The following is a 14,577-nucleotide window of genomic DNA, read 5'->3' as shown; positions in this document are numbered from 1 at the left end:
ATCTTTTTTTTTTAGTTATGTAGGTTTATAAAATTTTAGAAATAATTCGAATAAGTATAAGAGATATTTAGAAGTTTCGATAAAGATACAACAATAATTTTCAACTTGAAAGGATTTCAACAAATTTAAAATGGAGAATTAATTTGTTAATATAAAACATTAATTTTGAAAGAATATATTTAAAAATTTTCGAAACATTCCAAAGTATTTAAAATTTTTTTGAAAAATATCTAGTATTTAAAAGCTTTTAAACAGTTTCGAAAATAATAATAATTTGTAAATATTTTCGAAAAAGTCCAAAGAAAACGTGTCTTTTTGAAGATTTCGAAATGAATTTTTTAGTTAATATTTAACAAGATTTTAAAACATTACATAAAAATTTCAAAATGTTTGAAAATTAATTTAAAACAATTTCAGACAATTTTACGGATAACTCGAGTCAGTTAAAAATAAATTTAGGAATTTCAAAGTATTTAATAGATTGAAAATATTTAAAACCTGAACAATTTCCGAAAATTTATCAAATATCTTTTCATTTTTCCAAAAACTTTGAAAGGTCCTGAATATCTTGCACACAATGTTCTAAAAATAATTTTATTACAAAATAAAAACGTTTTGGCATCGACGCCCCTTGAAATTTCTCAAATGTAACTTTTTGGGGGCCACCCTACTAGACATCCTGAAAAGGCTTAGAAAAATATGTATCCCATTTACTGAAATTTTGGTTTCTTTCAGATGCCGAATTTATTCGAACAGAAGATTTTATTTGGAAGGTTTGTGTGATAACGCTGGTATCGTGTCTGCCATTGTACATTCTAAAATTCTTGAGGAAGAAGTTCTCGCCACCCAGTTACACAAAGTTATCCTAAATATATGAGAGAGAGAGAGAAAAGATACTTCTAACTTGCAATTATAGAAAGTGAGATGAATCTTTATTTTTCTATTACTGAGAATGATACATTTAAATTTGACCATGAAGTTTCTTCTCAATTGTTTCATCAAGCGATACAACTTTATTTGTTTCGTATTAAGAATTCTGTGATTGTGTCTGAATCAAGGAGAAAAAAAGACGATCGACTGTTGGAAATTATATTGGAGAGAGTTATTTATCAGTTTGTATAACACAACGAGCTTTTAAGCTGGCATTTCTAATTTTAATGATGAGTTGTATAATTTTATTGAATTTCATGCTACTTATAGCATTTGTACAGATTTATAGCTTTTGGTATTGCATATTTTAGGTTTATTCACATAAAATATATTTATATAACTGTACGTTATTTACATAGAAAAATAATAACGATGAAGTATTTCCTAGTAAAGAGGCTTTATTTTATTTGAATATTCTTTTTCTATATAAAACCCGATAAAGAGCGTACATTTACTTGTATTATTTAATAAAAAAAAGCATTGTGATCCATGTTGATATATTAAAGACCAATATTATCGACATATCAAAAATATAGTAGTCGAATTTTCAAGCAGGAAAATGAATTTTTATAGGACAGTTGAATTTTCGACTAAAAAGTTCATTTGTAGCCAAGAGAGATGAATTTTCACACAAGGAAGATGAATTTTCTACGATTAGAGATGAATTTTCAATCGAAAAGGACGAATTTTTAACAAAAGAGTCTAACTTTAACGAAAAAATGACTTTAACAAAGTAGTTGAATTTTCAACAAAATAATTAAACTGTCAAAAAAATAGTTCAATGTTTTATAAAACAGCTGAATTTTTAACAAAAGAATGAATTTCCAACGCAGTAATTACATTTTCAAATAAATAGCTTAATGTTTAACCAAATAGTTTATTTTTCTTACAAAATAGTTGAATGTTTAGCAAAAAATATGAACTTTTAACCAAAAAATTCATTTTCTACCTAACTGTTAAATTTTTAAGCCAAAAAGATGAATTTTCAACAAAATAATAAAACTTTCAACAAAATACCTGAATTTTCAACCAAGAAAATTATTATCAACCAATAATGAAATAGTTAAATTTTAAGATGAAAAATTAATTTTTAACCAAAAAAAAACGAATTTTCAACAAAATTAATTAAATTTTTAAATAAATGGCTTATATGTTTAACCAATTTGTTTATTTCTCTTACAAAATAATTGAATTTTCGACATAAAACCCACCTTGACAAAATAGTTGAATTTTCAACAGAATAATTAAACTTCCAAAAAAAACTTAATTTTTAAGAAAAAAAAACGAATTTCCATCAAAGTAATTAAATTTTCAAATAAATGACTTAATGATTAACCAAATAGTTTATTTTTCTTACAAAATATTTAAATTTTCAGATAAAAAATTAATTTATAAAAAAAACGAATTTCCAACCAAATTAATTAAATTTTCAAATAAATGGCTGAATGTTTAACCAAATCGTTTATTTTTTTTTACGAAATCGTTGAATTTTCGACAAAAAACACGACCTTGACAAAATAGTTGAATTTTCAACAGAATAAATAAACTTTCAAAAAAATAGTTCAATTTTTTACAGACTAGCTGAATTTTCAACAAAACCCGAATTTCCAACAAATTAATTAAATTTTCAAATAAATGGCTTAACTTTTAAACAAACAGTTTAAGTTCCTTATAAAGTATTTTAATTTTCAGATAAAAAATTAATTTTTAACAATAAAAAAACGAATTTCCATCAGAGTAATTAAATTTTCAAATAAATGGCATGATTTTTAACCAAATAGTTTATTTTTCTGACAAAATGCTTGGATGTTTAGCAAAAAATATGAATTTTTAACAAAAAAAAGTTAATTTTCTACCAAATTGCTGAATTTTTAAAGCAAAATGATGAACTTTCAACAACAAATGGAATAGTTAAATTTTCAGATAAAAAATTAATTATTAACCAAGAAAAAAATTTCCCACAAAAGTAATTAAATTTTTTAATAAATGGCTTAATGCTTAAACAATTTTGAACCAACTAGATTAATTTTCAACAACAAAATGAAATAGTTTAATTTTCAGATGAAAAAGAAATCTTAACTACAAGAAAATACGAATTTCCAACAATCCGATTAAATTTTTTAATAAATGGCATTATTTTGTAACCAAATAATTTATTTTTCTTACGAAATAATACAATTTCCAAACAAAAATATGAATATTTGAGCCAAAAAGACGAATTTTTAAGAAAACAGTTGAATTTTCGATAAAAAATATGACTTTAACAAAATACTGGAATTTTAAACAAAATAATTAAAGTTTGATTCAAAAAGTTCAATTTTTTACAAAATATCTAAATTTTCAACCAAGAAGATTAATTTTTAACCAAAAATGGAATAGTTCAATTTTTAGATGAAAGAAAATTCATTTTTAACAGAAACCCAATTTCCAACAAAGTAATTAAATTTTCAAATAAATGGTTTGATTTTTAAACAAGTTGTTTATTTTTCTTACAAAATAGTGGATTTTTCAACCAAAAATATGAATTTTTAACAATAAAGTTAATTTTCCACCAAATTGTTGAATTTTTAAACCAAAAAGACGAATAAAAATACGTGACTTTAATAAAGTAGTCTAATTTTCAACAAAATATCTGAATTTTCAACTAAGAAGATCAATTTTGAACCAAAAGAAAATAAGCAATGTTTTAATTAGGCCAAAAGTTACAGAGGTCTAAAGAAAAATGTGTATAAATTTTAAATAATTTTTAACGTTTTAGAGTATTTTAATTTATTAATTTACTCAACAGAAGAGAGTGATTTCGTAACTTAGGGTTTCAAAGAGTTTCAAATAGTTTGAAATATTTTAAGGAAATTTAAATTCATTTTAATAATTTGAAATTATTTAGAAGATTTTTAAAGTGTTTAAAATATTTAATTTTAATTTTGAAGGTTTTAAAAAGATTTTGAAGAATTTTTAACATTCTTAGGGTATTTTAATTAATTAATTTATTAAACCGAAGAAAGAGATTTCGGAGGGTTTTAAGTATTTTCAAAAATTTCAAGGTACTTTAAAAGAATTAAAAAATTGTATGGCACTTAAAAAGATTAGGAATATTACATTTATTTTAATAATTTGAAAGTATTTAGAAGTACTTTAAAGAATTTAGAATATTTAAAAAATTTTTGAAGGTATCTTAGGGTATTTTAAAAGATTCCAAGGAATTCTAGATTTCAGGAAATATCCGATTTCATAGAGTTTCACGTGATTTAATAATACTCTAATGAATTTCAAATAATTTATTTACTAGAGGAGACGGATTTCCTAGGATTTCAATGATTTGAAATGATTTTGAATTTTTACATTCTCTTCAAGAGAAGGTATTAGATTTGTGTAAAATTTGACTCCCCCCCCCCCTCGTTTTTGTAAAATGTCCACGTTTTGAGACGCCTCTGAATCCGTCGAACAATTTATCTCAATGACTTTTTTTTATAAAGCCAAAATTTACCAGAGTTTATAGCATTTACATAATTCCCAAAAATACACGAAAATCAGAATTTTAACCGAATAATTCACGATATGAAAAAAGTCACGAGAAGAAAAATGTTTCTTTTTTAATGCCCTACAAGATTATCATAACAATTTTTTAAATTTTATTGAAAAATGGAAAATTCAAATTCTGACAGCATAAATAATAATTCATGATGATTTAAACAAAATTCATAATTGGTCGATACATTTTATTTATTTTTTTAAAACAAATTTAATTAACAAATGCATTATTCGCGGTCATCTGTCGATAAACTACATTTTTTTCCATATCCTAATTAAAAAAGTTTCCATAGAAAGAAAAATGAATTTTCCTATAGACAAATGCCTGATTAATGCATTTGTTGATTACATTTTTTTTTCAAATTTAAAGCCGACCCTCCTCATATACCTCAGCAGCGCTTGAAAATATAGGAATGTGCCAGAAGACAATGAAAAATACTATAAAATAATAGAATTTTTATTAGTTTTCACAACACTTTCTGCATTCGTGAAGTTTTTTTATATTAACGTTGTTTTTCACTTAAGAAATGACGAAATTTTTCGTACAAAATCGCATATTTTACTTCAAATGATCACAAAAATTTAAAAAAAAAGTCTTAAAAATAATCGTGGGCGGGGGGGGGGGGTTAAACCTTATATTTGAAATAAATTTTGCAATTTTTTTGGTTTCCGATAAATCTACGTTGAGATATCGCTTGAACTGCAAATCATCTTTTTCAAGAGACGTACTCGAAAATGCTCTATCACTAGCTTATTTCACGACATTTTTCTACAAAAAATGACTAATTATTTTTAAAATAATACTTTTTCACCTGAAAAACATGTAAATAAATTTACTTTAACCAGATCTCTAAAAAAAATTAATTAAAAAAGCATTTTTTTCTAGCATTACCCCCCATTCCTCCCTCAAAGAAATCATAAAATTTATGAACTTATTATGAATCCTGCTAAAATTCTAATAAAGTTCCCAACTGAAGAGACTGGCATTGAAAAAACCGATTTTTTTCTGCCGCCAAATGCCCGAATAATGTATTTGTTTATTAAATTTGTTTTTGAAAAATCATACGATTAATCAACAACTTATGAATTTTGCTCAAATTATCATAAAGTTCCTAATTTATGAAAATGTACATAAAAAAACGAATTTCTCTCGCGAAAAATGCCTTATTATTGCATTTGTTCATTAAATTTGTTTATAATATAAAGAATTATAATCAGAAAAGAAATTTTTTTTTAATATCATATAATTTCCATTCAAATTTCTTGCAATATAACTAGAAAAAACGTATGAATATGGAAAATCATAGAAAGCATTTTTTCAACAAATAATTTGTTTATCAAAAATGTTGTTGTTTAACATATAATATTGCAACATCTTTAGCTAATATTACTCTTTGAAACTTAGACGATTTCAACACTTTTCCTGTTATTGACGAGCACCGGGAACGTCAAATAGATAAAATGGCCATTTTTTCGTTATATTTGTTTATTTATAAAAAATTGAAAACCTAGTTGAAAAATCAGGAAAGTAGGAACAGCAACGAAACCACGATACTCTCTCCCTGGCACAAAAATTTGGTTGGTTGCCTTCTCATTTTTCTTTCCTCTTTTTTTATTTTTGTCCAAGAAAATAATTTTTTTCTTTCCTTTTTTGGGAAAATTGTCATATTTTTCAAATTGCAATAGGAAAATTTTATGTTGGATTTTCAAATTTGGTCGTTGTACTCTCGGTTTTATTTTCAGGAATTCTGCACATTATCCGAATGATGGTCAAGAGAATATTTCTTTGAAACCCAGACGGTCGTTTTAATAATTTATTGCCCCAGATGTGTCCGGACGGAAATACCTGTAGTTCTTGCCTTCAGCTTAATCCTTTAATCCTGTCGCTGGTTTATTTGCGCACAATAAACTGACCTTTTTTAATAAAAGAACGCATGCTATGCAAAAATCTCAGGTCCAGGACAAAATCATTTTATTTACTGCCCTTGGTTTTCCCCGCAATAAACCGCCCTTCTTTAGTTTTTCCCGAACTGAAAAACAGGTAAATTGTAAAATGTAAAACAGAGATCCCAAGTTCTGAGTACAATAATTGTATTTACTACCTTGAATTTTTTCTCGGGGAATTGGTTGAATTTTCAACCAAAAATATTAATTTTAAACAAAAAAATACCTATCAATTAAATTGTATAATTTTCTACCAAATTGTAGAATTTCTAAGTCCAAAAAAAGAATTTTCTACAGTAAGCTTAAATTTTCAACCCAAAAATATAATTTTTTAACCAATCAAATGCAATTTTAACCAAAAATGATGAATTTTCAACCAACTAGTTTAATCCTCAACCAAAACAGATTAATTTTTAACTAAAAAGGAATAGCTAAATTTCAGATACAAAATTAATTTTGAACAAAATCCGCGAATTTCGAACAATATTTTTAAAATTTCAAATACGTGTTAAATTTTCAACAAAGATATTAATTTAAAAAAATAATTTTCAACCAAATTGTAGAATTTTCAATTCCAAAAGACGAATGATCCACAGTGCAGTTAAATTTTCTGCCGAAAAATATTACTTTTCAACGAATCAGTTGCATTTTTAACCAAAAAGGATGAATTTACATTCACGAAAATTAATTTTCTACAAAAAAAAAAAAAACAATTTTCAACCAAATAGTTTACTCCTCAACCAACAAAAATTAATTTTTAACGAAGTAGTTGAATTTTCTACCAAAAGATACGAAATTTAGACAAACTACTGGAGTCTTCAGTCAAAACAGATTAATTTTCTACAAAGCAGCTGCATTTTTAACCAAAATGATTGATTTGTTTACCAAAAAAAAACGAATCTACAACAAAATAGTAAAATCCTTAAAAACAGATTAATTTCCTATCAGTAAACACGGATTTGATATTAAGGTTTTTGAATAGGTAAAATTAATTAATAATATGTTATCTCAATTTTTCTTTCTACTGTTCTAATCAATATTTTTAAATCTCGATTTTAAAATAGTGCAAAGTCCAAACGGAGACAGAGAGCATTTTTCCAATTAAATTAAAATGATAAATCATAAAAAGTGAATTTTCAACCAAATAGATTACTTTTGTACAAAAAAATACGAATTATGAACAAAATACATGAATTTTCAGTCAAGTACTTGAATTTTTTAATAAAAGGGATAAAAATCCACCCAAAAAGTTAATTTTTCAGTTAAAAAAATCAATTTATAACCAAAAATAAAACGAATTTTCAACAAAATAGTTTAACTGTGAACCAAAGAGACAACAATTTTTAACTTAAAAATATGTTATAATTATAATTAAAAGTTTATAGTTAGTTTGTAAAAGAGAATCAAAGGGTCAGTTATTCAGTTTGAAAAGAAAAAAATTTATATTTCAAGAACGTTTCATAGTACATTTTTTAAAAAGTTTTTCTATTTTTTATAGCCAAACTATTTTTGATTAACATTTTATTGTTTGAAATTTCTTCTCTTTGGCTAAAAAAAAGTTAATTTTTTTATTTTTAATTAAAAACTGATCATTTTTATTTGAAAAATTAAATATTTGGTTAAAAATTCGTCGTTTTTTGTACATTTTAACGGCTTGTAGTTTAAAATATTTTTTTGTTGAAATATCAACTATTCCATTTTACGTTGTTTGCTGAAGATCCATCTCTTTGGTTTAAAATGAGCTGATTTGACGAAAATAAATTTTTTCGTAAAGAATTGATAAATTAAAATTTTTACTTGTCCGTTTTTGGTTAAAAATTCGCCTCTTTTACATTTAAAATGAACTTTTTGGATGCAAATTCATATATTTTATTGAAAATTCATCTCTTGGTTAAAAATGTAACTAATTTTTAAAAAATTCGTTTTTATTTTCTTGAAAATTCATACTTTTTTCAGAGAAAATTATTTTTCTTGTTTGCAAATACATTTGTTTTGTTGAAAAATTGAATTACTTTCTTAAAAATATCTTTTTTTTTTAGATAAAAATTAATACTTCAGTTGAAAATTCATCTTTTTGGTTGCAAATTTTTTTTTAGCTGCAAATTCACTGCTTTCCATGAAAATGTAACTATATAATTGTATTTTTTATTGTTGAAAATTCTTCAGTTTTGGTTGCAAACTTAAGTAATTTATTCAAAATTATTTTTTCCTGAAAATTGAAATATTTCATTTTTTATTAACAATTTATTTTTATAATTGCACATTTATTTCTTTCGACAAAAATTTAACTATCTTACTGAAAAATTGTGTTTTTCTTCTTTATTGAAAATTAGTTTTCGAACTTCAAAATTGAGTATTTTATTTAAAATTGGTCTTTTTTGCTTAAATTAAACTGTTTTTCATTTAATATTAAAAATTTTGTTTTGTTGGAATATAAAATATTTAATTTTATGTTGAAATTTCATCTTTTTCGATCAAATTTATACTGTGTATAAAAAGTATATATATATATTTTTGTTTGAAAGATTTATTACTTCACATGAAAATTCATTTCTATGGCTGAAAAGTTAAGAATTCTATTTAAAAAATCGATTTTTTGTTTAAAAATTAATTTTTTTAAAGAGAAAATTTAACTATTCCATTTTGAGCTGAAAATATGTTCTTTTTTAGTTCAAAATTCACTTCTTTTATCACAAATTGAACTATTTTGTTGAAAATTAAATTTTTTTATCTGGAAAATTGTCTATACCATTTTAGCATGAAAATTAATTTTTTAAATTGAAAATCTAACAATTTTTTTGAAAATTCTTTTCGTTTAAGTAGACAATTTTATTTTCTTTAGATAGAATTTCCAATATTTAGTCGAAAATTTATATGTATATTATTCAAAGTTTGTCTTTCTATTATAAATTTGATCTTCTTGTTCGAAAACTTATCTTTTTGGTTGAAAATTGAACTATTTCATTTTTGGTAAGTAATTCAAATATTAAATATAACAAATTGTCTCAAGAGAAATGGTTAGCCAAAATTTATTAAAAACATCTTCACCTAATTTGTGAACGCTCCCATAGTTTTTATTATTATTTCATATATTATACGTAAATGGTTACTCAAAATTTACTAAAAACAACTTCACCTAATTTGTGAACGCTCCCATAGTTTTTTTTATTATTTGATACCTTAAACTTAAATGGTTGGCCACAATTTACGAAAAACAACTTCACCTAATTTGTGAACGCTCCCATAGTTTTTTTTTATTATTTGATACATTAAACGTATTTCTTATTAAGAATAAAAATATATCATTATTACTGAAAACATGGTTTAGATTCAATTTTTAAAACAAAATTGATATAAGAATTTTTTGACTTTTAATATTAAAGGAAGCAAAAAATATTCATTGAAAGAAGAAAAATCTTGATATTATCTAATGACTACGCTTAATCGGTCTTGAAGAGACTTTTCTATTTCTTGTTGAATCTTATTCACTTCTTCTTGGCGCAGAACGCGCTCCAGATGTCTGTAGACAATTCTATAACAATGAGACGTCCTCTTCGTTTTAGGATGTGTAAACTGGTCAATTAAAGATATTTGTTCCACGGTGTCGCCACCAATTTCTCGTACGATGTCGTAAAAATCTTGTGAAGAATAAGAAACGTCTTGAGGTAGCCAAAAGCTCAAGTCATTATTGCATTGTGGATATATACTAACGGGCTGAAAGAATTTGAAAATTTATTGATTAATAATCAGTTTTTTTTTAAGGACTGGTGGTGCCAATCAACTTTCTTGTGACGCGGAAATTTTTTTCATTTACGGGCAAAGTATATACTACAGACATTATATATAATCCCTAGGCATTCTATATAATCCCTAGGCATTCTATATAATCCCTAGGCATTCTATATAATCCCTAGGCATTATATATAATGCCCGGCATAATATAGGTAAAGTATATAATCTCCACTTTGAATACTGGAATGACATATTGATTGACACTAAACTTTTTTTTACGCATAAAAACTCATTGCTGCGAAAATTTGTATTGCAGCAACATTTTAAAAAGTCTTGTTTCGTAAAAAATCATAAATAGTACCATCGATTTTTAATTTACAATTTTTATCAGATGTTTACATTCGTTTAAAATAAAATCTGATTAAATTTTTAAGAGATTTGTGACAGGTAATTTTTTAAAAAATATTTTTACTATTTTTTATTCAACAAAAAAGTTTACTTTTTAATTTCAGATGTGCCCTTTTTTTAAGACTTTCAGGTTTAAAAAAAAAGGTCTTGTATCATAAAATATGAATTAAACTTATTTTTTAAATATCATTCTCATAAGTCTGTTTTGAAGGGTCTCAATAAAACCTTATAATTGTAAAATCTATTTTTACGAGTTTTTGCTGCTAATTATTGTTTTTAGCAATTTTCTCATAGTATAGAGTTAGAAAGCCGCGGTTTTTCCGAATTTTTCAACTTATTATCAAATTTTCAGTTAGAGCGAACCAATAATGATTTAAATTCAAAATAAATATTTGTTTGAACAATTTATTATTTTTATTCAATTTTCAATTAGCATGAGGTGATAATTGATGCAATTTAATAAAAATAATTGTTTGAACAAATTATTATTGTTTATAACTATCTTCTTTATTTATGACATATAGATGCAGTTTTTTAAAATGTTTAACTTTTTGTCCACTTTTCACATTTGCATTAATTATTTCCTCACTTAAAGTACAAAGTGCTGAAAATTTCAGAAAAAATCGCAACTATCTAGCATAAACATAGGAAAATACAGTTATGAAAAATTATAATTTGTTGAATATTTAAGAAAAAAACTTTCTAGCATTATTTAACCTCTATTCCAAGTGAAAATTTCTAACAAAAATAATAAACTGTTTAAATTATTTATGTAAACATCCAATTATCAATAGAAAGTAGTATTTGGTGTATTATTCACAATTTGTATTTTAAACATCTGAAAAAAATCATAATTAGCGCCAAAAACTCGTAAAACCCAATTTTCATTTATGGGATTTTTTTAAACCACATAAAGCATACTTCTGGAGATGAAATTTAAAAAACTTTTTCAAAAAATGAATATAAGAATTTTTTTTTAATATTAAAATTTATTAAAATTTTCGTTCAACAGATACTTTTTTTTAATGAATCTTATTGTAAGTAATAAAAAATATACTTTCATATCTCAAAAATCACCAAAATAATGAAAATTTAAAAGAAAGCAGAAATGTCTCAAAAGTAAAATATTTATTAGACACTTTGATCTATTTTCTTTTTTGGTAAAAAATTTAAGTACTCAGAAGCTAAAAAGTTACTTTGTTAAAAATTGATTTATTTGGTTGATGATTGATCATTTTAATTGAAAAACTTTTTTTTGTTCAAAATTTAATTATTTAGTTAATAATTAATTGTTTTAAATGAAAGTTAAACTCGTAAAAGTTCGAAATTTATTTTCTTATGGTTAAAATTAAATATTTGGTTTTAAATTTCTGAATTTTATTGGCAATTTGAATTTAATGGGAAACTGCTTGATTTTTTTTAAACTATTTTTTTTGCATCTTTTTGGTTCAAAAATCCTTTCAACATTTTAATTTTTGGTTGCAAATGAATGTACTTTGTTTAAAAAATCATCCAGTTTTTTAGAAAATTAATCTTTTTGGTTGAGCATTATTTTTTTACTAAAAATTTAACTATTCTATTTTTAGTTGAAGATTCATTATTTCAGTTACAAATTCACCCTAACTATTCCATTTTCTGCTAAAAATTTCATTTTTTAATCTTTTTAGTTAAAAAATTATATGTGTTGTAAAAAATTTAAATTTTCTTTTTTTTTTAAAGAATTCATGTCTTTGGTTAAAAAAAACTATTTAGGTTAAAATTCGATTTTTTTGTTGATACCAAAATTCATCTTTTGGGTTAAAAATCTACTAATTGGTCAAAAATTCATATTTTCGGTTGAAAATTCAGCACAGCGATTAAAAATTAATTTCTTTGGTTGAAAATTAATTTATATTTTCAGTTAAAAAATGCATGTATTTGGTTAAAAATTAAATTTTTTTAGTTTAAAAATTCACTTGAACTATTCCATTTTTGTTAAAAATTTACCTTTTTTAATAGAAAAGTAATCATATAAGTTAAAAAATTTGTTTTGTAGAACATTTAACTATTCTATTTTTTTATAAATTTATATCTTTGATTGAAAGGAAGCAGTTGTATTTTCGTCAAAAAATTTCATTTTCAATCAAGAAGTGATTCTACCATGAAAAATGAATTTTCCACAAAGAAGTAAAGTTTTAAGCTAAAAAGTTGAATATTTTAGAAAAAAAAGAAATATTTTGAACAAAATAGTTGAAATTCTAACCAAAAGTTGAATTTCTAGCATACGAAGATGAATTTTCAATAAAATGGTCGAATATTTCAAACCAAAAAATAAAAACTCAATCAAATATTTTAATTTTCAAGACAAAAAAGGACAGTTTTTTATGAGGCAATGAAATTTCATTTTCAACCGAAAAAGATGAATTTTCAACTGAAGAGTAAAGTTTTCAAGCGAAAACGTTGAATATTTTTGAAAAAAAAATCATATTTCTAATAAAATAGTTGAATTTCTAACCAAATAGTTCAATTTTTAGCATACAAGATGCATTTTCAATGAAAATTTGTTTATTTTCTATCAAAAAAGATTAAAATTCAATCAAATATTTGTATCTCCTAAACAAAAAGGAAATTTTTTTAGAACACAAAAGAATTTTCATTACAAAATTTCATTTTCAACCAATAAAAATGTCTTTTCCGCAATGAAAGATGAATTTTCAAAAAAAGAGTACAATTTTCAAGCTAAAAAGTGGAATATTTGAAAAACAGTGAACTCTTAAATAGGAAAAGATTCATTTTTGACAAAAAATATCATTTTCAATCAATAAAGATGAATTTGTAACTAGATAGTTGAATTCTCAAGCAAAAACTTGAATTTTCAACCAACAACATTAATTTTCTACTAAGATGGTTAATGTTCTATCAAAAAATATGAATTTTAAACAAATTTGCTTAATTTCCAAGCGAAAGGATGAATTTTCGACCAATAAAATGAATATTCTACCAAAAAATGTGAATTTTAAACAAGATAAATGAATTTTCACTAAAATTATTTAATTTTAAAACAAAAAATATGAATTATTATCAAAAAAGTTGAATTTTGCAATCAAAACTATAATTCTTTAACAAAAAATGATAATTTTCAACTAAATAGTTTAATTTTCCACAAAATTATTGAATTTTCAAATCGAGAATATGAATTCTCAGTGAAGCATTTCAATGATAATTGCATTTTTAACCAAAAATGATGAATTTTCATAAATAAGATTAAATTTCTATCAAGAAAGGCGAATATTCCACAAACTACATAAATTTTCAACCAAAAAATGGAACTTTCAACTGAAAAGATAAATTTTCAACCAAATGGTTAAATTTTTAAATGAAAAAGATACATTTTTAATCGACAATACAATAGTTTAATTCTCAGCATAAAAAATGTATTCTAAACGAAACATGAAATAAATTTTCAACCAAAGATATGAACCTTTAATTAAAAAATTAATTTTTTTATTACAACATTGCTATCTACGTTTTACACTTATGTGCTTCTAAAATTGAAAAAATCAAATGAACCAATTAAGAAAAGGAATAATTTCAGATTATGATTAATTTTTTTAAAAATTGATCTCAGAGTTACTTTATTTTTTGAACAGGACTAAAAATTTTTTGGCAGAAAAACAAAATCAAATCGTACAAGTTTTAACTTTCGGATGTCCAATATCTAAAATTTGTATTCCGGAATCTTAATTTTGTTTTGCAAATAAAATAAAATTATACAATACTAAAAATTTATTTGGAAACTGTCCATCTTTGAAATCCTTTAATTGAATTTATTTGTATGTATTGACAGCTATTGTGATTTAAATAATTATTAATTAAAAATACTAAAGAACGTAAAATGATTAATTTAATTCAATTAACAGTTGGGGAACTATATGGGTTAATAAATTAAAATTGCACACGGAAAATCTAAAGGTCATGTTTCAGGCGACGAATGGAGACTGGGTGTTTGGAATGCTAGGGGAGTAAATGATCTCAAGGTAAAAGAATTGCGTG

The 14,577-nt window shown here is 23.7% G+C and overlaps 2 protein-coding genes across 5 annotated transcripts in view; one reads left to right on the top strand and one right to left on the bottom strand.

The window, feature by feature from the left end:
- Positions 1-1,336, top strand: part of LOC117178152 (probable phospholipid-transporting ATPase IIB) — a 133,984-nt gene extending 132,648 nt beyond the window's left edge. For all 4 annotated transcript variants that reach the window (XM_033369416.1, XM_033369415.1, XM_033369418.1 and 1 more), the window contains one exon: positions 736-1,336. In XM_033369416.1, the coding sequence (XP_033225307.1) occupies positions 736-869 (134 nt within the window). In that variant the 3' untranslated portion in view covers positions 870-1,336. The remainder of the gene's footprint in view (positions 1-735) is intronic.
- An 8,374-nt stretch (positions 1,337-9,710) lies between these two features.
- LOC117178836 (probable phenylalanine--tRNA ligase, mitochondrial) overlaps positions 9,711-14,577 on the bottom strand; it is a 27,129-nt gene continuing 22,262 nt past the window's right edge. The window contains exon 4 of the mRNA XM_033370335.1: positions 9,711-10,119. Coding sequence (XP_033226226.1) covers positions 9,829-10,119 — 291 coding nt within the window. The 3' untranslated portion in view covers positions 9,711-9,828. The remainder of the gene's footprint in view (positions 10,120-14,577) is intronic.

Source organism: Belonocnema kinseyi, chromosome 8 (genome assembly GCF_010883055.1).
Source record: "Belonocnema kinseyi isolate 2016_QV_RU_SX_M_011 chromosome 8, B_treatae_v1, whole genome shotgun sequence".
NCBI lineage: Eukaryota > Metazoa > Arthropoda > Insecta > Hymenoptera > Cynipidae > Belonocnema > Belonocnema kinseyi.
The sequence above is the reverse complement of the archived record's forward strand: the minus strand, read 5'-3'. Positions and strand labels throughout refer to the sequence as shown.